The 25,147-nt window shown below is 42.8% G+C and overlaps 1 protein-coding gene and 1 pseudogene across 1 annotated transcript; one reads left to right on the top strand and one right to left on the bottom strand.

The window, feature by feature from the left end:
- Positions 1-25,147, bottom strand: part of LOC136676576 (uncharacterized) — a 310,723-nt pseudogene that overhangs the window by 4,778 nt on the left and 280,798 nt on the right.
- On the top strand, positions 342-1,960 carry LOC136677270 (B-type lectin plumieribetin-like). Its single transcript, XM_066654762.1, has 3 exons — positions 342-735; positions 882-975; positions 1,586-1,960. The coding sequence occupies exons 2-3, from the start codon at positions 886-888 to the stop codon at positions 1,826-1,828; spliced, it is 333 nt and encodes a 110-aa protein (XP_066510859.1). The 5' UTR covers positions 342-735; positions 882-885; the 3' UTR covers positions 1,829-1,960.

Here is a 25,147-nt window from a genome sequence, read left to right as displayed (position 1 = left end):
TGCATGCGTGCGTGTGTGTGTGTGTGTGTGTGTTCGTTTTAGCTGTTTGTAAAGCTGATTTGTGGTAATATTAGTTTGTAAAAAACTGTTATACCAAGTGTGTAAATATTGTATATATCATTTGGCTTTTTTTTTTTTTTTGTATTTGGTTGTTGTGTTTTGGTTGTGCTCTCACAATATACATTTAAATTGGAGATTCGCCTGCCTTTCAAGCCTCTTTACATCTCTACAACCTCTCAAACCCTCTCACGTAACCTTTTGAACACTCCTCCCCACATTATCACACACATGTAAAGTTCAGTCTTAAAAATGGGTTTATATTTTCTACAAGTGAATCCAAAACCCATGCTGTCCTGTTGAGATTGGTCCAATTCTACTTTGTGTGATACACAAATGTTGACTGTGTTTATATCCTTTCTTCTAGATGGGCTCTTACACAGTTGTAATATTTTTCACTTTTTTCTTTTTTCTTTTTTCTATTGTCCTCTTTCCTTTCACTATTTCCTTCCTTGTGGACGTGGTCTGTTTATCTGATCTACTCAAGAATAAACCTGTATTTGATAACTTTTTAAACTATTATGACAAGTGAGCAGGTATTTGCATATTAAGGTCCACCCATCTTAAGTTACACAATGCTTATCCAGCTCTATAAATTATCCACCAACTGCTGTAGAGGCTTTAGCACTGCTATTAATCCAGAACCTACGACATCCCACAGAGCATCTACTGACTGCTGTGAGTGCTGCATTTTTAAACTCTGTGTGTGTGTGTGTGTGTATGTGAGGGAAAATTGGCTGTTTGTTCTTTAGGAAATTTGAATCAGTTTTTATGAAGGAAATAAATTATATTAATGACATGGTTAACCCATATATATCCTGCAGGAAAATGAGTAAGAATTCCTTGTCTACCAGTCAGGAACTGCACAAAGGAGAATGCCTTATCTCCAACAATGGAAACTTCAAAGCCATCTTTCAGGTACCAGACATATTCTGAGACCTTTCATAATAAATCTTTGCATCTCCAGAACAGTAATTTCACAGGAGAAAGAGAAAGCCTAGTTAATGTTAATTATAAAATAATCTAGTTACATTTCTGTTGGTGGGGTTGTTCTGAGGGTTTGACACTGTGTAAATGATGGAGATATAAGAGATATGAAGTTTTGTTCAACATTGACCCTTCTACATTAACTCTGATTTTTGGCTGAATTGTTTAATAGCAGGTGTTCTTTTGGTTCCACATAGAACCTTTTTAAAGTGCCATAAACAAAGGTTTTGCCTCATGGGGAGAGTAAACCCAGTTTAAATGGATTCATTCATATGAGTGTTCAGGGTTCTTCACAGAACCATTACTTTGAAGAAATTACCTTTTAAGATTACAGATCAATGGTTTATGTTATGTTTCTCTACCCTTTATCAGGAGTCTATTAGTGGGTCATGGTTAAAGTTTCATATTTTACAAATTTGGTAGAGATCTATAGAAGTTTAGAATTGGTCCACACTTTTATTAGATCTTTATGTAATAGCATTCAGCTCATATGCATTCATATCAATTTAAAGGATATTTGGTTTTTGATTCTTTTGTTTAGGATGACTCAAACTTTGTGGTTTACACCTGGAAACCAATCTGGGCATCCAACACTGATGGAAAACCTGGAAACAGGCTGGTGATGCAGGGGGACGGAAACCTGGTCATTTACGACAACAGTGGGCATCCCTTATGGGCCAGTAACAGCTGCAATAACAGCACCGGGCAAGACCTCCGTCTGACCCTCAACAATGATGGCAAACTGGTCATTAATAAGGCTGCCACAGTGCTGTGGTCTTCCTAAAAAACCTCCTTAGCTACACCCTAATACTCTCACTTCATACAAATGAATTTAGCTGAGCTATAAATGTTTATGGGAGTGTAACTGCTCAAATGCTCATATATGTTTAGCAGAAACTGCCTAATAAAGATTAAAACCTGAGAATAACTTCAAACCAAGGCTTGTTTCTTTTGTGAAATAAAAGAGAGAATAATGAAAGGCACTCAAGACAATAACCTGAAAAATGCCAACAGATTTTAAATTTTCTAATTGATACTTACTTAAACAATAGTCTAGCCGAATTTTTAAATGTTACTTATGAAGTGATATAATAAAGGATTTCACAGCTACAGGTTTAATACTACTTTAAATGCATACTTTCTTGGTATCAGAAAGTATCTACTACACCATTTACGTTGGAGATCCGTTATAAAGATTAATAGTCAAAATGAGTTCTATGTGTCTTTTTAGCTGAATTTTCTTCGTGAATTTTGGTGTATAATTTTTCAATATACACAAATTTCTCTCTTATTCATCTCTTTCCCTCCCTCTCTCTTTTCCCTTTTTTGACTCTCTCTCTTTCCCTCAACTGCTAGAAATCTCAATTTATGGTGTTGTAATGCAAATATAGACAGCAATACAAGTGTGTGATTAAAAGATAAATACAGGAAATTCCTCTCCCATGCACACGAGAACCAAGGCTAACAGAACCATTGTAGATCATTTTGGGAAGAGTACTGTAGGCAAAACTTTACTTTAGGTCTTCATTGATAAAGCTGCATTACACAAGCATAGGCCTTTAAGCATAGCTTGATGTCTATGCCCAATTGTATTTATTTGCAAGCATAGAAAATACCTCAAACTGGGTGAATGTTTTTTTTTAAAAAAGTGGTAAAATATTAATAATGAAACTCTCATATTTGAGCCCTAATAATAGCAATAAACACACAGAAAATAGGGACCTATTAAAAAAGTAATAATCATAAATGGTGTGAACCACCAAAATATTTTTACAATACCACAAAATGTGATCCCCATCCTTGTGAGGACATATGGTCCTTATAAATATATAAAAACACACAACCCCCCCCAACACACACGTGTACAGAGAGCTTTTGGAGAATTTCTACTGGCCCATCCATCATGAAATTCTCATACAATATGAAGAACAGCTTTTTGTGTTTAACTGATGTAACAAATTAAAAAGCCACAAAAATAGAGATATTTTTCATTGTTTTCATCGGACAAAAATTATGTACTGGGATGACTGAAAATATGGCACAAGCAGCATTTAGAATATATCTACATATCTTCATAAATAGACTGGAATAGTATAGCACAGCATTTTAAATGATCATCCTTTTCTCCATGGAAATGTCATAAATAATTATTCATTCATTCATCCATGTAATAACAGTCCAATTATTGACATATTAATTTAGTGCACTTTAAACAAATATAAGTGTATCGTTTTTTAATGTTTTACTCTATTGCACAAGTATAGATACAAATACATTATATCAACTTCATTATTTTTATTTAATCCATATAATTTAATTTAATTTTTTTTTATTTGATTGCTTTTATTAGTTTCATGAGAACACCTATCTGTTTATTGACTGAAATCAGGTACTTCAGCTGCTGGAGTTTAACATTTTTTTTTTTTTTTTTTTTTTTTTTTTTACAGTATGAGTGTGAACTCAAGGTCATTTGTTTGTGAGTGCTACTGGCCAAAGGGCTCCTGTTTGATTGACAGTAAGGTGGCAGCTGGATCCTACAGTCCTGGCAAAGATAGATGAATTTTGAAAAAGAAAACATATACCATAACGATTGAATAGTCAAGATCCACTCATTCTGGTTGACACTTGCCTATAGCATTAAATATGGTCCTGCCACAGCCCTGCAGGCTACCGCTCAACCAAGAGCTCATCAACCATATTTTTGCATTGCTTACACACATACACTTCACATAACGTGTGCCCTGGACTGAACTGTGCTAAACCATGTGTTGTGGAGAAAATAAATACAAGTGTTAAGAATTGAAATCTAACAGAGCATTTGCAAACAGAAAGTAGTTTATTAACCTTAAGGTGGTCAACACACAATAGCACAGAGCACTATGTGAATGTGGATAAAAAAGATGTTTTCACAGAGAGTTTATAAAGGTAGTTTATACGTCATAGGCATAAGATAATCACTCTAAGTTTCTGCAAGCTTAGTTTCCTTAGAGACATCCCAGGTTGATATACAAGATGAAGGACAGAATGTTTTGTTCTTATAAAGCACTAACCTCGAACTGACCTGATATACACTTTTTCTGAGTTCTGTTGATGATTAGAAATGAATATACAGACAAAACAAGCAGACAGGGTCTTTAACAGAGACAGATAAAAATTTCCATTACACCATGGATTTTGGTTTTGGTTTTCACTGGAGTTTTCTTACATGTGTAATTATCTAGTAATTATCTTGTGCAATTATATGTAATAATGTAGTAATTGTTATTTCAAGTTATTACTTGTAATTATGTAGTGTCAAGACACAAATTTGTAATAACAAAACTGAAGCTGACGTATGTATACTTAAATAAACTGTACTACTGTACTATTGAATAAAAGAAAAAAATCACTATTCTGTTAAGTAATGTTGTTCTTTGGGTAAGTTGTATTTGTGGGAGAGGAAAAAAATCTACAGGTTTGCAACTCCTGAAGAGTAATCTGTGACTTTATATTTATTGATACACATGTGTGACTATTTTCTACAAGTACAAATTTCACTGTAACAGGTGCTCAGGGGTTTTGCACCATATATACCTCCATAGTAAAATTAGCATTAGGACGGAAGTGACGTGTTCCTACCAATATCCAGCAATTATTGAATTGTTCCCTCCAATAATTTGATCCCCTCCAAAAGAAATAAAAAACGATCTGTCAACATCGCATTAACCTATAGGTGAGGAAAGCATTAAAGCACATTCTCTACTCAAGTCCTACCTCCCAGTATTACATATGGCCAGTGTGATTGGCTGTGCCTTTCCCTGCTGTCACGTGAGACTCTGTAGCTACGTTTTTAGCAGCTTTTTAGCAGCTTGTTAGCTGGAAGGAAACTGGAAGGAAAGCTCTAGTCATATGCAAGCCCATATATCTAGCCCAAATCTGTCTAAAATTTTATTTATTATTTTTAGAAAAATTATAAAATTTAAATTTTATATATTATTTTATACCTTTTGTACCAATGGTACTGATACTGGTATTATCAGTATATTAATAATACTGTATTTTTTAAATAATAATTTCAGATGCCATTCAAGAACATTTAATAGCAACACAACACTAAAATGATTAAATTTGATTTGTACCTTTTTCTGTTCTTTCCTCTTCTGTGCTCTCTTCTCCAATCCTCATTGTCATTTTGTCTTTTCATTGCCTTAAGAGTTCTGTTTAAAAGTTGGACAGTCATCTCCATCTGCTTCCCATATTGTTACTTGAGCTCAAGTATGCATACAGTTTTGACTGTTTGCTTTTTCTGTTCTGTCATTCTTCTGTCATGACTTTTCCCGATGCTTTTTTTTCAAACTGATGGCTTTACTGCCTTGCCATGCAGCTTCCTTTAAATTTCAGTTTTTATAAAGAACTATTTACAGTATTAGACCCTTTTTCCTTTTATGTATTTGGCTCTCTTCCTTTTCTTCCCCAGTACCTGCTGAGTAGATATCTGCACTGAAGAGAGCAAGAGAGCATCCGTGTTGATGGCTTGAATTGATGGCAGCAGATTTTGTTCCATTGCATGTAAGCTTGGATCCTCATCTGGTTTATCAGAGATTTCTGCTCCAACCTGTTTTGTAGCTTATTCTTTATGAGGGTTTTTTGGAAAAAATTACCTTTCAACAGCAGCACTGCTAAATGGTAAAGCAGGAAGGGACAAGGCAAAGCTGCCCAGCTTTTCAAAATCTTTGTCTTCTGCAGCATCTGTGTGAACTGCAATTTCTATCCAGAAATTCTCAATTTCACTGTCTGCTTAGTTTTTCCAGTCTAGCGTATGCAAGATTCTCCCCTGTTGCTCTGCTTTTCCTATGTCTCCTTTTGAGAGAAAAGAAGGGAAGATCATCTAGCTTTGGCATATTTGTATGCAGAACACTGCTTGGCGAGAAAGATTAAACAGTCTCTATTTGTTTCATATTATCTGGAAGTCTCTTTTTCATCTCCTTTGCCAACTCTAGCATGTAGTCTCTGCATCTGGTCATGTACAGTGTGATGGAATTTGTTTATTGAAATGATTCATAATGAATAGAGATATTTTTTTGTCAGCAATGACCACGCATGCTTGTGTAACTGAAATTGTTTTATTCCTTATTCTCTGTGTGAAACAGCAGACTTATGTGTGTGTGTTTCAAAAAAGCATATCGACACCTTCCATTCAGTCAACTCCTTTTGTCTCCAGACCAGAGAGGGGAGACAACCCAGACCAACAAAACGTCTGGAAAGGTGTTAGAAATACAAAAGAGAGTAAAAACAAATGGTAAAACACTTGGAGTCATACTGGGAGCAGGATACACTGAAAGGTGATTGAAATGTAAAAGAGCAAACAGATGGTAACTTCAAAAGGAGTTCCAGGTATAAGAGACGCTAGTTGAGAAACGGTCAGACAGAGAGGTAACAGTGTTGCGCGCAGCATTCTCTCTCCGTTAATAAATTGTTCTTTTACTTGAAGCCGACTCAGAGACTCAGCTTTCTTATTTCTGTCATAATTTTCCACCACAATTTGGCATAGTCGGCAGGATGAGCAACGGATTGTGGCAGAGAGAGTAGCAGTGAACACGGACCGAGGACACTCTCCGGCAGAGACTGGAACCAAAGGCAGGGAAGAAAAAAATAGTACCCTGGGGGTACGTGTGACTGATCATCTCTCCGCTAACAATCCAAGCATCATCTACAAACATTGATGGTGAGTGACAGACTAATTATTTGAGAATAATTAAAGTTTAATATCTTTCCCTCCACCTACCTTTAAGCACTCCATTCTGAATAAAGTGTAGTTACATAACAGTGTATGTAGTGTGTGTACTGCTCAACGGTGCAGTAGTGAAAGAGTAGCCTGCTTATAGCGAGGCCTCAATTGATAGACGTATCTTTAGAGCAATAGGTCCAGACCGTGGGAAGGAGTGCTAGTGTTAGGTACAGGTTACCAAAAGTGAATAAGTAGATAAAGGGAGGTGAGACATTGTTGTTGGGGCTAAATTTCTCTGAGTCACTAAATCAAGTAAGAGAACAAGATGGGATCCCAGTTCACAAAAAAAAAAAAATGATATTTTAACCCAAAGATTCACACTGCGGCTCTTTTAGTCAGATGAGGCAGGATTCGGGCACTGATAGTGTAACATATATCCCATTTTGGATAAAATATTTCAGATTCCCGACTACTGGGAACCTCAGTGTGAAATATTAAAATAAGTTCTAGGACAGGGTGAGACAACCACCCATGAGGTGCCCACGGGCGGTGATTAAACACTGTGTAAAAGAAAAGAAAATAGTACCTGTGGGGTGCCCACAAGCAGTGATTAAACTTTGTGTAAAAGGAAAAAAAGTGAGGGGGCAAAACTAAACCAATGTCTCAGTGTGTCCCTTTTCCAGCCAATCCTGACATCGATGCCTCCCCGCCGAAAAGAACCGCACCAGAGAACAACCAAGCCGCAGCAGCATCGGAGCAAGTGGCAGTACAACCACCTCCACCCACTGGAGCACCAGGCCTCAGTGGACCCGCATCCAGCACTCGGCCCCTATGTCAATCTGCAGCGGAAAATCGAAGTAGTGGACAGAGAGCAGTGGGGAGCCAGCTTTCACTCTCCACACGTCTCCACCCGAACCCGAACAAAGACTTCAGGTGGAACTGAAGAGGGAGAACGATTCCAGAACCCAAGCAGCTCCTTCCCCATGGTAGAGGTGGCTGGCCCAGAAGAACCCCTGTTAGTTCATTGATACTGAACTGAAAAGGACATGATAGAAGTTACCTCTGATCTGTCTGACCCCCTACAAGTAGGAGGACAGAAGTTCAGAGAGGAATTTGAGGATTTTTGCAAATCATGTCGCCCGACTGAGAACGAGATAAGGCAAAAAAAAAGAAAGACGAAAAAAAAAAAGAAAAGCGGGCAGACAGTTTGGGTCAAGTTGATGATGGTAAAAGCAAGTTGACGACGGAAAACGGCAAGTTGACGATGGTACAAGCAAGTTGCGACCCTCCTCACCAACGTTTCACGTGAAGGAGGCAGAGGAAGAGGACAAGGGAGGGGTCGAGGGCAAAGCAGAGGAAGAGGATTTGCAGGCAATGGGCCAGCTTTCCAGCCAAACACGTTTCAGAGAGATATATGGGTGAATCGATGCTACAATTGTGGCAAACAGGGTCATTTTGTCAGAGACTGCCCGGAGCAATATGCTCAGGAGGAAGAAAAGCCAGAAACAGCACACTGCGAGAAGTGATGGGTGGCGGAGGCAGGACGCGGTGAGATGGGACCCACTGACACAGCGAAAAGGGAAGTCTCTCTTCTTCTCCTTATTTTTCATTTGTGCAACAACTCACAACATGCCAATTGAGTATGCCTGAAATAACCTTTACAGTAGAAGGTATTAATAGCACAAACTCTTCCAAATGTGATATATTGATTTCTCAGTTATCACATGTTCTAAAACATGTTAAATCAGATCTTATACTAAGCAAATTGGTTGGCTCAAATCAATAATGACTCAATTCATATCAATAACCGGTAACCATTATTCAAACTGGAGATAAAATTAATCTAATTGTCAATATTAATTTTAAAATCTCAAGTATTTAGAATAAAACTCAATCAAACCATCACCAAACTCAACAAATTCGATGATAATTAATGAAGTTGAAATTTGAAATAAAACCCCCTTTATTTATTCTTTTTTTATTATTAGTTTCAATAACATTATCTGATCTGCAGATTTATAGCAATTATCTAGTCAGGCAGTTAACTTTTTTAAAGTTTTGAGTTCATGGAAATCCTAATAACTATTGTTTTTGGTAATAAATTTATCACTAAGAAATTTCAGCTTGTCCTACTGAGTAGCCCGCCCCACTCTGATAGAAAATCCAAAGTTTTACATTTATATCAACTTTATTAGATACGAATATGTGTAAAACCCCATGAAACCTGACATGGCATGGGATAATTATAAACTCATGTATATGCACACAGTTTGCACAGCCCCGGTCACCGCCACAAAACTTCCTGTAACAGATCAAGAGAAACCCACCCTGCAGGCTATTCAATCCACTGCCACTGGAGCAGAGCGAGCTCAGTGGTCCAAAACAGGGTGCATTAAGCAAAATAATGTATAGGTACACACTGCAACGAACAGACCATGTCTCCCAAAAACATACATGAAAGGGTTAATTGCTATTGCTCATGGGAGATGTCACATGAGCAAAAGGAGGGAATAATGGATATGATAGCTAGACATTGGTATGCACCAGGACTCTCTACAAAATTTTAGTTCAGTAGTTTGTGCCTCACGTGTGCACAAAACACACACAGGCACACACAACCCCTGTCGCAACCACCTGTAGGTCACCTCCCAGCAACAGAGCCATTCCAACATTGGCAGATTGATTTTGTGGAGCTGCCACCAGCAGAAGGGAAGTGGTTTCTCCTGGTCTGTGTATGCATGTTCAGTAAATGGGTTAAGTGCCTCCCTCCGGTCCTCTGGCAAACAGAACCAGACCACAGAAAATAACTGGTCTTAGTGCCTTTGAGATTAGGTCCACCTCCACTTGATAATCAGTTGCTTGACCCACTCTCTCACAGCGTATTGCGTCTCGAGACATTTCTGCCCGTATCTAAGTAGGTGAAAGGAGTGCTGCCGCAACCAGCCGACCAGCCCTTCCACAAGCACAAGCTGATACGGGACCTCCGCAGACGAAGGTGGAAACAACCCAAGTGGACTGGACCACACCAGGTGCTCCTAGTGACCCACACGGCCGTGAAAGTGAAAGGACGAGGGATGTGGGTACACCATACTCACTGCAAGAAGGCTCCAACCTCACCTGAAGAAACAACAACTTGTTTGTGATAATATTGTGCAACCCCAAAGGACTAGTAATGATGGCAATAGGACTGGGCTGTCTGCTGGCCATCATAGGGACACTGTGTGTTTTAACCACTAAACATTACTTTAGTGGCTCTGATGAGGTGTACTTCAGACATCCAGGGAAGAATGTTTTTGGCAGGTGTAAAAAATACTTTTTATGATTGTGAACAAAACTTGGCTCAATGGTGTTCATAAGAATGCTGATGCTTTTCTTAGAGGGAAGTGAGGACAACCAGAAGCTGATGTTCAGCTTAGAATAACTGACACCAGGGTTTTCCCAATTTGTTTCAGACGCTTCAACAGAAAAAAAAAACACTGACACAGATTCGGAAATGCAAAATGAGTGCATTGAATTGGAGGGTGGGGATGAAAACTGTACCAGACTAAACGGTAATCAGACTAGTAGCTGGCAAAGGGGTTTAGAGCCTAGTCAATGCAACAGCACAGTGAATCTGGTAAAAGATTCTGGGGGATTAACCACTTTTATATGGGCCAGACCCATTTGGATACCTGATTGGTATTGGTATTGTGGCCATAGATTATTGTTATATCTGCCCAAGTTGCAGTGGGGTCACTGCGCTTTAGTACATCTGAATGCACACATAACACTGTATTCTATACACCCCCGCCTCCGCACCCGACGTGACTCATTACATGACTTAATTGTGCTATATGAACACAAACTAACTACTGAAGGTGAACGATTTGCTGAAATATTATTCCCAGTGTATGGAGTGGGAGTCTTATGCAGGGATCTTAACAGGGTCTACTATAAGCTGGCTACATTCGTGAACCAAACCATTAAAGGAATAGAAGGAGTAAGATCTGAACTAAACAGCATTAAGGTTATTGACAACACAGGACCGTATGGCACTCAATTTACTCTTGGCAAAGGAAGGAGGAGTCTGTAGCATGATTGGTGAACATTGTTGTATTTATATTCCTCCTAACAATGCCCTGGAAGGTAACATCAGCACAGTTCTGTGCCAAATGCATACTGTGGCTGCTCAACTCAGGGATGAAGAGCAGGGGATTAATTCATGGCCTTGGGTTTGGGGCTCTATGTTCGCTAGTTTACGTAGTATTTTCTTCATGATTTTGCCTATTCTCATACTGCTGGTGTTTTTGCTTTGCTGTGGACCATCACTGTGTAATTGTATTGTCAAAACTTTGTCTCATCATGTTCAAGCGAGATACCAGCTCCTGCAGATCACAAAAGGACTCTAAATCTGATGAAGCAGATAAAGACCTGGGGCTGGAACATTTGTTTGATGAAGATAATCTGTAAAAATGATTAAGAATCAAAGGGGGGAAATGTGATGGAATTTGTTTATTGAAATGATTCATAATCAATAGAGATATTTTTAATCAGCAATGACCACGCATGCTTGTGTAACTGAAATTGTTTTATTCTTTATTCTCTGTGTGAAACAGCAGACTTATGTGTGTGTGTTTCAAATAACAGCATATCGACACCTTCCGTTCAATCAACTCCTGTTGTCTCCAGACCAGAGAGGGGAGACAACCCAGACCAACTAAACGTCTGGAAAGGTGTTAGAAATACAATAGAGAGTTAAAACAAATGGTAAAACACTTGGAGTCATACTGGGAACATACATTGAAATGTGATTGAAATGTAAAAGAGCAAACAGATGGTAACTTCAAAAGGAGTTCCAGATATAAGAGACGCTAGTTGAGAAACGGTCTGGCAGAGAGGTAACAGTGTTGCGCGCATTCTCTCTCCGTTAATAAATTGTTCTTTTACTTGAAGCCGACTCAGAGACTCGTTTTTCTTATTTCTGTCATAATCTTCCACCACAACAGTCTGGTCACTTATTCCTGCTGATTCATGCAAAGCAAGACAGAACTGTACCCCAAAGCCTACAGCATCTATGGGCAAAAGATGATCATCATAATTCCATGATGTCATGCCAGCTCTTGAATGTTTCCGGTAAACCTATATGCTCAATGTCAGGCTCGCGGGGGCGGACTGAAAGAGACGGACGCACACGCTAATAACACAGACTTTTATTTAAACAAAATATAACTAAACAGACAGACTTGGATAATGCAAAAACAACAACAGAAAACGGAGGTGGAAAGCAAAACCGAAACGAGGAACAGAAGAGAAAAACAAGCAAACGTGGAGCAAGGAACAGACGAGACAAACGGACTAGGGAGCAACACGACAATGGTGGAGATTAAGTCGGTGAAACAGCGGAGACAGACAGACTAGACTGAGTAACATGACATAGGAAACGAATGACCGACAAACAGGAAGTGACACATGGGAACTTAAATACATATCACAGACAAAGGACACCTGGAAAAGATAATGAGAGGGCCGGAGTACAAATGAGACTGACAAGGTCACTGACAAGGAGGAGGAACAAAGGCAGGACAAGGGCAGAGACACGAACAATAACAAACAGAGCCATGTGCTAAGAGAGCACATAGCGGGTAACAACAGACAAGACAGGACAAGGGCGTGACACTCAAGAGATTGCTAGAATGTTATGAGTTCTCCTAGAAGTTTTGCAGGATTGCCTGTGTCAAGCTGAAATATTGACCCCTTCCCTCAATCATCCCAACCCCTTCCCCTCTCTTCCAGGTCCTCCTGCCGCCATGCCTCCTGCTCCACCCCGGACTGCTTCCGCAGATACTACATTCACCCTCTCCACTGTTCCTCCAGCTGTGACACCGCATATTCAACCCACCTCTCGTCTCACCTTCATTATGGCAACGCATTATCTATGGTGCAGATGTTGCTCTCCCCTCCTTGTTGCTCCCATCTTCCACCCCTTCTGCTCTCTGCACCATAGATGCCAGTGATGTTTCCTTCACTTTACGGCCCTCCGAACCACGAGTTTCCCAATCCCTCCCAAAGAAAATTTGCTCTTGCCTTCTCCATCTACCGTGACATCTTGTGCTCCGTCTTCCCTTCTCATCGCCAGGAGTTGAATGATTACCTGGCTATAATTCTGGATCTGGCTGTTCACTTCGTTGGAACCGGGTTTTATGACTACCACAGCCTTTTCTCAGCTTAGGCCGCTGGGGTGAGTACTGGGGTGCCTTGGACCTGGAACTCTATTGTCGCGTTTTCGCAGGTCGGACTGGATTCTTGTGTGACGTGTGCTCGCGACAACTGTGGACGACCCGTTTATTTCCTGGATGGTCAAATGGTCTGCAACAATTTGAATTCTGCTGGGTGTTTTGCTTCTTCCTGCAAGCTAGTCCATGTGTGCTCTCACTGTGTCCAAGCCCATTCCCACTCCTCCTGCCCCCAGCGACCTCCTAAATTTGGCAGTAGCTGACTTCTTCGGTTTCTCTCTACCTCAGTTAACCCCTTTAATGTGCCCGCCTTAGCCTCTGATCTAGCCATGCATGTCGATTCCACTTTTGTCTGTTACCTCCTGGATGGTCTACTTTTTGGTTTTTCTGGGCCTTGTAACACTGCCTACTTCCTCCTTCACCTGCCGAAACCTTCTCTCCGCTTTGTCTGAACCTGACGTTGTTTAATCCCTTCTGGCTAAAGAAGTTTCTGATGGTTTCATGATCAGGCCTTTCTCTTCTCAACGTACAGGATCAACCCCATCGGCATCGCTACCCGCAAATATTCAGGCAAGAAGCGGATCATCATCGACCTTTCAGCTCCACATGGCGCCTCCGAACCTTCTATAAACCTTCTATAACCATCTCATTCCCAGTTCTTTTTTTTTTAAGTATATTTTTTATTCAAGAGAAGACAAAAAAGGATACAATTATATACATATAATATCTTCAATTGGATTTTTTCCCTTTTTTCCTCCCTTCTCTTTTTCCTTCCTTTTTTAAACAAACAAACCCCACCTACCCATAATATCCATATACTGCCAAAAAAAAAAAAAGCATAGATAGCCAAGTTGAATAGATAAACCATACAATAATTTAAAATATATATACACACACATATACATATAAAATAATAATAATAAATAAATAAATAGATTGAAAACCATAATAATGATAATAGTGATGCTAGGAAAAATTAGTGTCCACAAAGTATTAAAGCTGAAAGTAACAATAATAATAATAATAATAATAATAATAATAATAATAATAATAATAACAACAACAACAATAATAATGACAGACAACGGGGGCAAAAACATATTCAAGTATGTCAATAATTAGACAAAATCAAATATATATCTCAGGGCTCCATAGGCTTATGGAAGGGTCTTGAGATTTTTAAAGTACTCAATCAGAGAGTCCCACCTCCTGTGAAATTGTCTTGTTGAGCATCTAGTAAAGTATTTAATTTTCTCTAATTTCAAGAAAATCGTTAATTCAGTGAGCCAGACAGACACTTTGGGTGGAACAGGGGATTTCCAATGTAAAACTATATTTCTACGGGCTATCAAAGATGCAAAGGAAAGTGTTCATCTTGTCAGTGGGTAGCATGTGCTCGTCAGTCAACACTCTCATTCCCAGTTCTGAGTTCTCCCTCCACTATGCAACTGTGGACCATGCCAACACCTTAATCAAACTTGCTGGTCGTGGCACCTGGCTCACTATAGCTGACATTGTTTCTGCCTTCAAGATTCTGCCTCTCCACCCAGATTTTGGCATCTTTTGAGAATCTGCTGGAACAATAAATATCACTTTGCTGTCCGTCTTACATTTGACTGCAAAAGCAGTCCAAAAATATTCTATACCATCGCAGAAGCCCTCTGTTGGATTCTGCTCAATGTACAAAAACTGCCTTTCGTTCTCCACCTTCTCGATCATTTTCTCATTATTGATCCCCCTTCTTCACCTCTAGCTCGAGGCCTCACTGCCCTATCCAGCACCTTTCACCGTCTCGAGATTCCTCTCTCCAGGGAAAAGACTGCGGGCCCTTCAACCTCTCTTGAGTTTCTCGGCATCACTTTAAATTCTGTCTCATTCCAAGCTTCCCTTCCCGGGGATAAACTCGACCATATCACCCATGCTCTCTCTACATGCTGCCCTATCTGTACAAAACAGCAACTCCTCTCTCTTTTGGGCCACCTCAACTATGCCATTCGAATCATCCCTCAGGGACGCTAATTTATCTCCCATCTCCTTCATCTTGGCTCTTCAGTCTGCTCACTGCACCATTCAGTCACCTTAGACGACTCTTGCCTCTCTGAGCTGAAATTCTGGCTCACCCTTCTTCGCCACTGGAATGGCATCTCCTTTTTTTACAATGATACTATTTCCAACCCCTTGGATGACTAGCTTTTTACAGACGCTGCTCCTTTGATCGGCTTTGGTGGTTACTACGGAGGCGCTTGGTTCGCTTCTCCTTGGCCCGCACAATTCATCAGCTTCGCTGCCAAAAACAACAACTCTCCTTCTCTTTGGGAACTTTACCCCATTGTCATTGCAGCACTTGTTTGGGGCCATGAGTGGACAAGAAACACAATTCTAGTTCACTCAGACAATTCCGCAACTGTTCAAATAATCAACAAAAGCCATTCCACATCCCTATCACTCATGCCTTTCATACGTCGCCTCACCTGGCACTCCATACTCCACCAATTCATTTGTAAGGCAGTTCATATTCCAGGCCATTCAAATGCAATAGCTGACTCACTTTCTCATTTTCATTTTCAGAAATTCAGAACCTTAGCACCTCAAGCGGAACATCAACCCACACCAGTGCCACCATTTTCGGAAACCATACACTACCTAACTCCCATCTGCAACAACTGATATCTCAAGCCCAGGAAACAATACTTTCAGCTATCTCATCACAAACACTCTCCACCTACTGGTCAGGATGGAAACTCTTCCAGAATTTCCATACCATGCCTAACATCGTCTTTCCTTCTGACAACCTCTCCATAACTGCAGTCTTCCTTACCTCAGCTAACACTCAACACTCCATCCGTTCCTCCACCTTAAGAGTATATTTAGCGGCAATAAACTTCTTTACCAAACTTATAACCAGTACACCTCACTCTTCCTCCAGTCACCCTCAGATTACCCTTCTCCTCAAAGGAATCCGAAAAGCTGAACCCCATCTTCCATCTCAGGGATCACTAATCACTTCAGATATTCTATTACGCTGCCTGACCACGCTCCGCTCAGGATGCTACTCCCCTACTATCACCCCTACACTCGAAGCCATGATTCTCCTAGCTTTCTTCAGCTTTCTGAGAATTTCAGAATTCATGACTCTCTCAGTCACATCCAATTCATATATTTACCCCCTCATATCTGATCTCACCATCCTCGACTCTAATACATTAATATTTAACATCAAATGCAGCAAAACTGATCAACTCTGCAAAACTACCGACCTACATCTTTTTAAATTAAATTCTCCACTCAGTCCCTATGAACCCCTCATACGGTACATCAATCTTAGAAATTCCCAGAATGCCCAACCATCAGAACCACTCTTCATCACAGAATCCAGGTCCGCCGTATCAAGACACTGGTTCCATAGTCATCTCCGTCACATTCTCTTCCTCAGCGGTTACTCTCCACACTATTTCTCAGGCCATGCATTCAGAATTGACGCAGTTTCTAGTGCTTCCCGTCAGGGACTACCAGATCACACTATTCAACTCCTTGGGCGCTGGTCCTCTCAAGCATACCACAGCTACATCCTTTCCCAAATAAATGATTTTAGACTAGCACATGAGAAACTTGCTTCTCTCTGAACTGGAGCTTTTGGGGTCCGGCTTCATTCTCCAATACCAGAAGCCACCCAGAACTTCAGCCCAAGTCCTTCTGAGTTCCCCTTCCTTGCCCTGCTTACATCAGGCGTGGTCCTCACCTCGCAAAATGGAATTATGAAATAACTAAGTTTGGGAGAGGGACCATGCCCAGACTTTTCCTCTTCACTATTACGTACCCTATAAAAACCACTCCACTCTCGTCACCTTCTCGTGACAAAATTCGCACCCCACCCACACCCCTACTCCTCCTATTTCACCAATGAATTTGTCAGGCAAGGGGGGTCCGGCTTCACTCTCCACTAGCAGAAGCCGCCCAGAACTCCAGCCCAAGTCCTTCTGAGTTCCCCTTCCTTGCCCTGCTTACATCAGGCGTGGTCCTCACCTCGCAAAATTCTTTCTTGAAAATTAATGTCAAATGTTGTAGCCTTTGAGAAAGGAGCAGCACTCCTTTTGTGTTTTTCTGTGGCAGCATGGGCTACTGGGTCTTATTCCACATTTGCAATATTTGCAAAATGCCTTTTTACAAAAACTTCACATTCTCAGGACATTGTCATCACTAATGACGTTATCAACCGTACCTCCCACTTTCTCTTTCCCCTCCCACCCTCCCTTTCTCAGCTGTTGCCTAATGAATATTTCACATCTGCATCAGTACACACAAGACAATTAATTTTCGTGTTGTTATATTTATTCTGAAAGCTTCTTGGCAGCTGCAGTAAATTTTGGAAGTAGCCCAAAAACCTGCATCCCGCGATCATAAAATTTTCAGCTGCATTTTCAAAATATCGTGGGTGTAATATATGGGTGTCAAAATCGAATGAGGATGGCAGCAAACAAGAAGAAGAAGGTGGAAATAAAGAGCCAACTTTCAAAGAAACTTGTAAGTCACTTAATGAAATGAGTCCATCATTCATTCATTCATTATCTGTAACTGCTTATCCAGTTCAGGGTCGCAGTGGGTCCAGAGCCTACCAGGAATCATTGGTCACAAGGCAGGAATACACCCTGGAGGGGGCACCAGTCCTTCACAGGGCAACACACACACTCACACATTCACACCTACGGACACTTTTGAGTCACCAATCCACCTACCAATGTGTGTTTTGGACTGTGGGAGGAAACCGGAGCACACAGAGGAAACCCACGCGGAGAGAACACACCAAACTCCTTACAGACAGACACCCGGAGCCTGACTCAAACTACCTGCTGCTCCACCGTGCCGCCCTGAGTCCATCATAATAACGTTAATGGCAAATATAAATATCATGTTTTGGAAATTAACTACACCACAAACTGCCACTTGTCAGATCTCTTACAGTCTACCATATATAATATATAATTCATGAATTATATTACAAATTGTTATTGAGAATAGTTTAAAAGCACATAGAATAGCACATGTAGTAGATTCGTAGGTCCCCACCAATGTCAAGATCAAATCTACGCCCTTGATCTAGTGCATGAGTTCTCCTGGAGGTTCTGGTATTGGTTTTCATCAGCATTCCCAAATGCTGGTTCTTGGGCCTGTATCCACATGGGGGGCACCAGAGACCTGTGTAGGTGCAACAGGTTCTCTCTATATATATTTATTTATATTTATTAGGGGTAGACAAAATGGCCCTAAAATAATATCATGAGTTTTCTTTGCGGTATGAAAAAAACACTAATAAATACTTTTATTAATTTCCAGAAAACACTATTGCAACAAGATAAATAACATTAATTAATTCATTCATTATCCAGTTCCGTATCCACCACTTATCCAGTTCGGGGTTACAGTGGGTCCAGAGCCCACACCCTGGAGGAGGTGGCAGTCCTTCACAGGGCAACATACACACACACGCACACGCACACACACACACACACACACACACACGTACACTTTGAGTAGCCAGTCCACATACCAAAGTGTGTTTTTGGACTGTGGAAGGAAACCGGAGCACCCAGAGGAAACCCATATGGACACGGGGTCACAGACAGTCACCCGGAGTGGGACTTTAACCCACAACCTTGGGGGAAATTCTTTGAACGCAGGGCAAACTTCCACCGTACCGTAAAGTTTGAGGGTCATATCTCCTTGACCTTTGGGCCTAAGGTCACAAAATTTTAGAAGCAAGGTCAGGAGGTCGCCACATGCAACATACTTGAACCTTGTTTCATACGTGCTTAGGGGAAAAAAATTCACCAACGTGGTACTATATTACTGAGTTGCTCTTTGACCATATCTCCTTGATCTCTTGGCCTAGGATCACCTAATTTAAATATGTTGTTTGCGAGTGTAAGACCATTGTGTGAGGCTATTTTGGTGACTCTCCGACCTTCCTGATCGAACGTACTCCGACATATAAGCTCTGGGTCAATGGTCAACCTATTTGGTCAGAACTCCTTGACCGTAGGGTCTGCGGTCACCTGGACAACGTATGTCACTCGTGATGCTGGGCTGAACCGCATTTTCAAATTCCGGCTTCCTGCGATTTTGCGTTCCGTCGCTCTGTCCGAATGTTCACTTTTTCCAAACAGATGCTCTTGCATCTTGGGTGCAAGGCGGGAATACACCCTGGAGGGGGTGCCAATCCTTCACAGAGCAACGCACACACACATTCACTCACACCCTCACACCTACGGACACTTTTGAGTCGCCAATCCACCTACCAACATATGTTTTTTGGAGTGTGGGAAACCGGAGCACTCAGAGGAAACCCATGCGGACACAGGGAGAACACACCAAACTCCTCACAGACAGTCACCCGGAGCGGGACTCACACAGCTCCAGGGACTCGAACCCACAACCTCCAGGTCCCTGGAGCTGTGTGACTGCAACACTACCTGCTGCACCACTGTGCTGCCCCAGTATTATTTACTGTACTCAAATGCACGTTAACACATAACTGCTAGTTCTAGGCGGTATGCTAAAAAGTGTTACAAACTGCTGTGGACTCTGGCTCTCGATCATTTTCCCACCTGTTTTAAGCACAGTTACTTTACGAGGCGGATCAGATTTGTGTCACACTCACGTCCCGTTTAGTCTGTTTTCCTTCCTCCGCACATGGCTTTGTTTTGTTTATGTTCATGCCCCGCCTTTGTTCCGCCTCCTCGTCTTTTCCCTTGTTATCCGTTTCAGCTGTTTCTCGTTTGTTATTGTATTTAAGCCCTCTCGTCTCACTTCCTCTTGTCGTTCATTGTACCTTGTTCCATGTTTCGTTCGCGGTGTACATTGTTACTTGTTTCGTGTTCATAGTTCTATAGATTGCTCTTTGTATGTTCGCCGTGTTCTTCGTGTCTCTTGCTCGTCTCTCGTGTTCGTTTCTCCTGCTCGTTCCTCTTGTTTCGTCTCACGCCCGTTTCATGCTCGTTTCCTGTTCTAGTTCGTTTGTGTTTGTTATTGTCAATAAAGTCTGTGTTCTTAGCGTTTGCGTCCGCCCTCCGTCTGTCCGCACCCCTCATCCCTCAGCAACCCTAACAGAATGAACGACCCTAAAAAGGACGCAGCTAGCACGGACTACTTTTTCGAAGAGACGTTCAGGAATGTCCAGGAGTCGCTAGCGGTAAGGGTGGGGGATCAACCTGCTGCCCTGCCGTCCTTTATGGGAGTTCCCTCCGAGTTTGAGGGGACTTCAAACGTTGAGGGTTTCCTGCTCCAGTGCCACCTGTATTTTAACTACCTGACTGTCCCTGCACCACATGAATTCGTTAAGGTAATGTTCATGAGATCCCTTCTTAAAGGGATAGCACTGCAGTGGGCTGATCGTGTGCTGGGAGAGAGAACCCTGCACATTACAGTGGAGAGTTTCAGCGAACTATTGAGAGCCAGATTCTCCCGACCAACTCTCGAGGACATCTCCGCAGGTCCCTCTGCTCCCGAGGACCGCCCCCTCAAGTCCGGGGAGATTTTTGGGGGGGGGTTAAGGGTAGGGGCTGTTAGCCTTCAGCCTCAGGTCGACAGAGGAGAGGCTAACAGGGGCGCACTTCTAGGGGATCTCGTGAGTGCGCCCGTTAAACCCCCTAAACCCTTTAAAGCTCCAGCGCGAGCCCGGCGAGCAGCACAAACTCCCCTCAGCGTGAACGCGGCGCAGCCAGCCGCTCCCCTCAGCGTGAACGCGGCGCAGCCAGCCGCTCCCCTCTTCGTGAAAGCGGCGCAGCCAGCCGCTCCCCTCTTCGTGAACCCACTGTCTTCGTAAGGGCACGTGGACGTCCGTGGACGACGTCCGTGGACGACGTCGCAGATTCATCTGCTTCCGTGGACGACGTCGCAGATTCATCTGCTTCCGTGGACGACGTCGCAGATTCATCTGCCTCCGTGGACGTCGTCGCACGTTCTCCAGTCTCCGTGGACGACGTCACAGATTCATCCGCCTCCGTGGACGTCGTCGCACGTTCTCCAATCTCCGTGGACGACGTCGCAGATTCATTCGCCTCCGTGGACGTCGTCGCACGTTCTCCAATCTCCGTGGACGTCGTCGCACTGTCTCCAGCCTCCGTGGACGACGTCGCAGATTCATCTGCCTCCGTGGACGTCGTCGCACTTTCTCCAGTCTCCGTGGACGACGTCGCAGATTCATCTGCCTCCGTGGACGTCGTCGCACGTGCTCCAGTCTCCGTGGACGACGTCGCAGATTCATCTGCCTCCATGGACGTCGTCGCACTGTCTCCAGCCTCCGTGGACGACGTCGCAGATTCATCTGCCTCCGTGGACATCGTCGCACTGTCTCCAGTCTCCGTGGACGACGTCGCAGATTCATCTGCCTTCGTGGACGTCGTTGCAGGTCTCCCTGCCTCAGTGGACGTCACGGCAAGCTCCCCTGTCTCCTTGGACGTCGTCGCAGGTCCCTCTGTCTCCTTGGACGTCGTCGCAGGTCCCCCTGTCTCCTTGGAAGTCGTCGTAGGTCCCCCTGCTTCCGTGGACGACGTCGCAGGTTCCCCTGCTTCCGTGGACGACGTTGCAGGTTCCCCTGCCTCCGTGGACGTCGTCGCAGGTTCCCCTGCCTCCGTGGACGTCGCTGCAGGGCCTCCTGTCTCCGTGATGGCGGCACCCGCCGCTTCTGTCTTCGTAAAGGCGGCTCCCTCAGCCGCTCCTGTCTCCGTGATGGCGGCACCCGCCGCTCCTGTCCCCGTGACTGTGGCTACGGCCGCTCCTGTCCATGTCCGTAGGTCGGCCCGAAGGACTTCGGGGCCGATCCCCAGAACTGTGCCCAGGCTGGTTCCTCAGACTGCCCCACAGACATTAGCCAGTCCTGGGCACCCACCTGTTATATTGGTTCCCCTGTCCGTCCCTGTCTTGGTTCCTGTTTCTGTCCTTGTTCCAGTGCCTGTGTCTGTCTTTGTCTCTGTCCCTGTCCCGGTCACTGTGTTTGTGTCAGTCCCTATGAATGTCTTGGTCCCTGTTCCCCTGTCAAGTCATGTCCAGTCCCCTGTTAGTCCTTTCCAGTCCCTGTTTCAACCCTCTGTCTTGTCTCACGTCCAGTTCCCGTATCCGTCCAATGTCCAGTCACCTGTCTTGTCTCCGGTCCAGTTTCCCTTTCAATCTCCTGTCCAGTCTCCAGTCCCGTCTCCGTTTCAGTCTAGTGTTGTGTCACCTGTCCTGTCTTCTGTCCAGTCACGTACCCCTGTCCAGTCTAGCGTTCCTATCCTGTCCAGTGTCTTGTCACCAGTCTCTGCTCCCGTCCAATCCCAGCACCAAGTCCTGTCACCTGTCCCGTCTTCTGTCCAGTCCCTGTTTCCATCCAGTGTCATGTCCAATGTCAAAAACCCTGTTAAGTCACATTTGTCCACTCCTGTCCAGTCCCATGTAAACACTCCCGTTCTGTGTCGTCCTTTCTAGTCCCAGGTCCCATCCCCTGTGAATTCAGTCTTCTGTTTTGCCCAAATTCTAGTTTCTTGTTTTCCTTGCCCTCTCTTGGGCCAGCTCCTGGGGGGTTTAGGAGTACGCGCCCCGGGAGTTGCGCGTTCATGGGGGGGGGCATCTGTCACACTCACGTCCCGTTTAGTCTGTTTTCCTTCCTCCGCACATGGCTTGGTTTTGTTTATGTTCATGCCCCGCCTTTGTTCCGCCTCCTCGTCTTTTCCCTTGTTACCCGTTTCAGCTGTTTCTCGTTTGTTATTGTATTTAAGCCCTCTCGTCTCACTTCCTCTTGTCGTTCATTGTACCTTGTTCCATGTTTCGTTCGCGGTGTAAATTGTTACTTGTTTCGTGTTCATAATTCTATAGATTGCTCTTTGTATGTTCGCCGTGTTCTTCGTGTCTCTTGCTCGTCTCTCGTGTTCGTTTCTCCTGCTCGTTCCTCTTGTTTCGTCTCACGCCCATTTCATGCTCGTTTCCTGTTCTAGTTCGTTTGTGTTTGTTATTGTCAATAAAGTCTGTGTTCTTAGCGTTTGCGTCCGCCCTCCGTCTGTCCGCACCCCTCATCCCTCAGCAACCCTAACTATTTGCTGCAAGATAATCAGTGTTTTACCTCACCATTAGTGGTTTTAATGTTATGGTCAGTCAGGTTATAATGTACTAGCTGCAAAATAAATAAACCCTTGCTTTGTTGCTCACTCGCTTACACACACATAACACACAATATTCATCATCTGTGACTTCTTCCTCCACTACGTCTCTTGATATATCTCTGGGGTAAATCATGAATTTCCTTGAAAACATAATAACTAATAACAGCATTTTTAATTGCCAGGCTTTATATTGTATGATATTGTATGTTATTTTATATTATACATTTTGGTCTTAACAGAAGAGTCAAAAGGAAGAGTCTACCCAGCATGACTGGGCACAAGGCACGAACGCACAAGGCGGCAGTACCTCAAAGGGCAACATACTCTCACACATTCACGCTCACACCTATTGACACTTTTTGAATTGCCAATCCACCTACACATCTCACATGTTTTTAGACTGTGGGAGGAAACCATAACACCTGGGAGCTGTATGGTAAAAACTACTGCGATACTACCTGCTGCGCCACCATGCCGTCCCACCTTTACATATTACATTAGCCAAATTTGTGGGAAAGTTCCCTGTTAGCTGGGTAAATAACTTGACCTTTGGAGACATGCTTGGGCATGATGTCGAAGTATATAAATGTCAAGATGTTTAATTAAATCTGGGGTGTGTTCTTGATCACAACAACCTTAGGAATGTGCTGTTTTGCTGAAGTGGAAAAGTTAACAATGTGTGGGGCTGTGTCATTGTAATTTTTGGGCTATCTTGGGTATTTCTGCACAGAGCTCACTCTCATCTGGAAAAGGGGAGAGGCGCTGTGAGGGTGATGTTCTTTGACTTCTCCAGTGCCTTCAACACCATCCATCAGCGAGAGAAGCTGATGGAGATGGTGGTGGGTACACATCTGGTTGCCTGGATCACCAACTACACTGTCAGAAATGTTGTCACTGTGGTAATTATACCTTTAATTAGGGAATATAATTGTACCTTATTCTATTATAATTGTAGATTATAAAACTGTGTTGATTTCATGTGCCCCGTTCCATCTCCGGAACTATGTGGCACATAGTAGCCAGTGTCCTCTTCTGTGCAGTAGTATGTTGGGGAAGCAGCAATAAGAAGAGGGATCCTGGGCGACTGGACACATTGATGAGGAAAGCTGGTTCTGTGCTGGGAACAGAGGTGGAATCCCTAATATCAGTGGCAGAGAGAAGGGCCCTCAGTAAACTGCTGATCATCATGGACAATGTTGACCACCCTCTGCACAGGGACTTTCCCAGTCCTGCTCCACGGACAGATTCAAGAAGTCTTTTGTCCCTCAGGCCATATTTAATTTTATACCCAGTTCAGAATTCTACATTCAGTTCTGTATTCAATATTTGTTGCCAGTATCTTATATTTACATATATTCAGTATATAGTTCTATATTTCTATTTTTGTTATCTTAGTTTTATATCTTACTCTTGCATGTGGAACAGCTACTGGATGCCTTGAATTTCCCTCTGTCACCAATAAAGTATCTATACGTAACAAATCAAAATAGTCTAACTAATTATTAACAAATATTGTTTCATAAATGAATCCTCATTATTAAAAAAAAGAAAAAAAAACAGGCAAAAATAGAAAACGTTCATTTGGTGCCCACAATCACAGTTCTCAGGGCTGCCACAGTGCAACCCGCAAGATAGCCGAATTTGACAAGATCCAGTTCACCACAAAACAGCCGCATTATTTTCTCCATCCATAACAGAGTCATCATGGATTGTATTCCCAATAAACCTAGCTTAGTACGTCTGATTTGGGATCATATACATTTGAGACACAGTGTTTCACATCACGTTGTAATGTTTAGAGGAATGCTAGGGGTGTGTGTGTGTATATATCAACACATTAAACTTCATAACTATAGTTAGGGTGACCAGACATCCTCTTTTACCCGGACATGTCCTCTTTTTTAGACTTTCACAAACGTCTGGGATTTTGTTTTTCTAGAGCTTACATAGAATTTCGAGAAGCGTTTTGTTCACAAACTAGTCCCGCCCTCCCCTACTCTGATTGGTTCACTTGAGTGAGAAGGGGGCGTGGTGAAGTAGCCTAAAATATTCGG

The sequence above is a fragment of the Hoplias malabaricus genome, chromosome X2, assembly GCF_029633855.1.
Source record: "Hoplias malabaricus isolate fHopMal1 chromosome X2, fHopMal1.hap1, whole genome shotgun sequence".
In the NCBI taxonomy this organism is placed as follows: Eukaryota; Metazoa; Chordata; class Actinopteri; order Characiformes; family Erythrinidae; genus Hoplias; species Hoplias malabaricus.
Note: the sequence above shows the minus strand (reverse complement) of the source record. Positions and strands in the feature narration are given on the sequence as shown.

Excerpts from the sequence above, each read along its gene's own strand:
- LOC136677270 (XM_066654762.1), top strand. The coding sequence starts at position 886 with ATGAGTAAGAATTCCTTGTCTACCAGTCAGGAACTGCACAAAGGAGAA. Across the intron at positions 976-1,585 it reads ACTTCAAAGCCATCTTTCAG|GATGACTCAAACTTTGTGGT; the intron begins GTACCAGACATA and ends TCTTTTGTTTAG.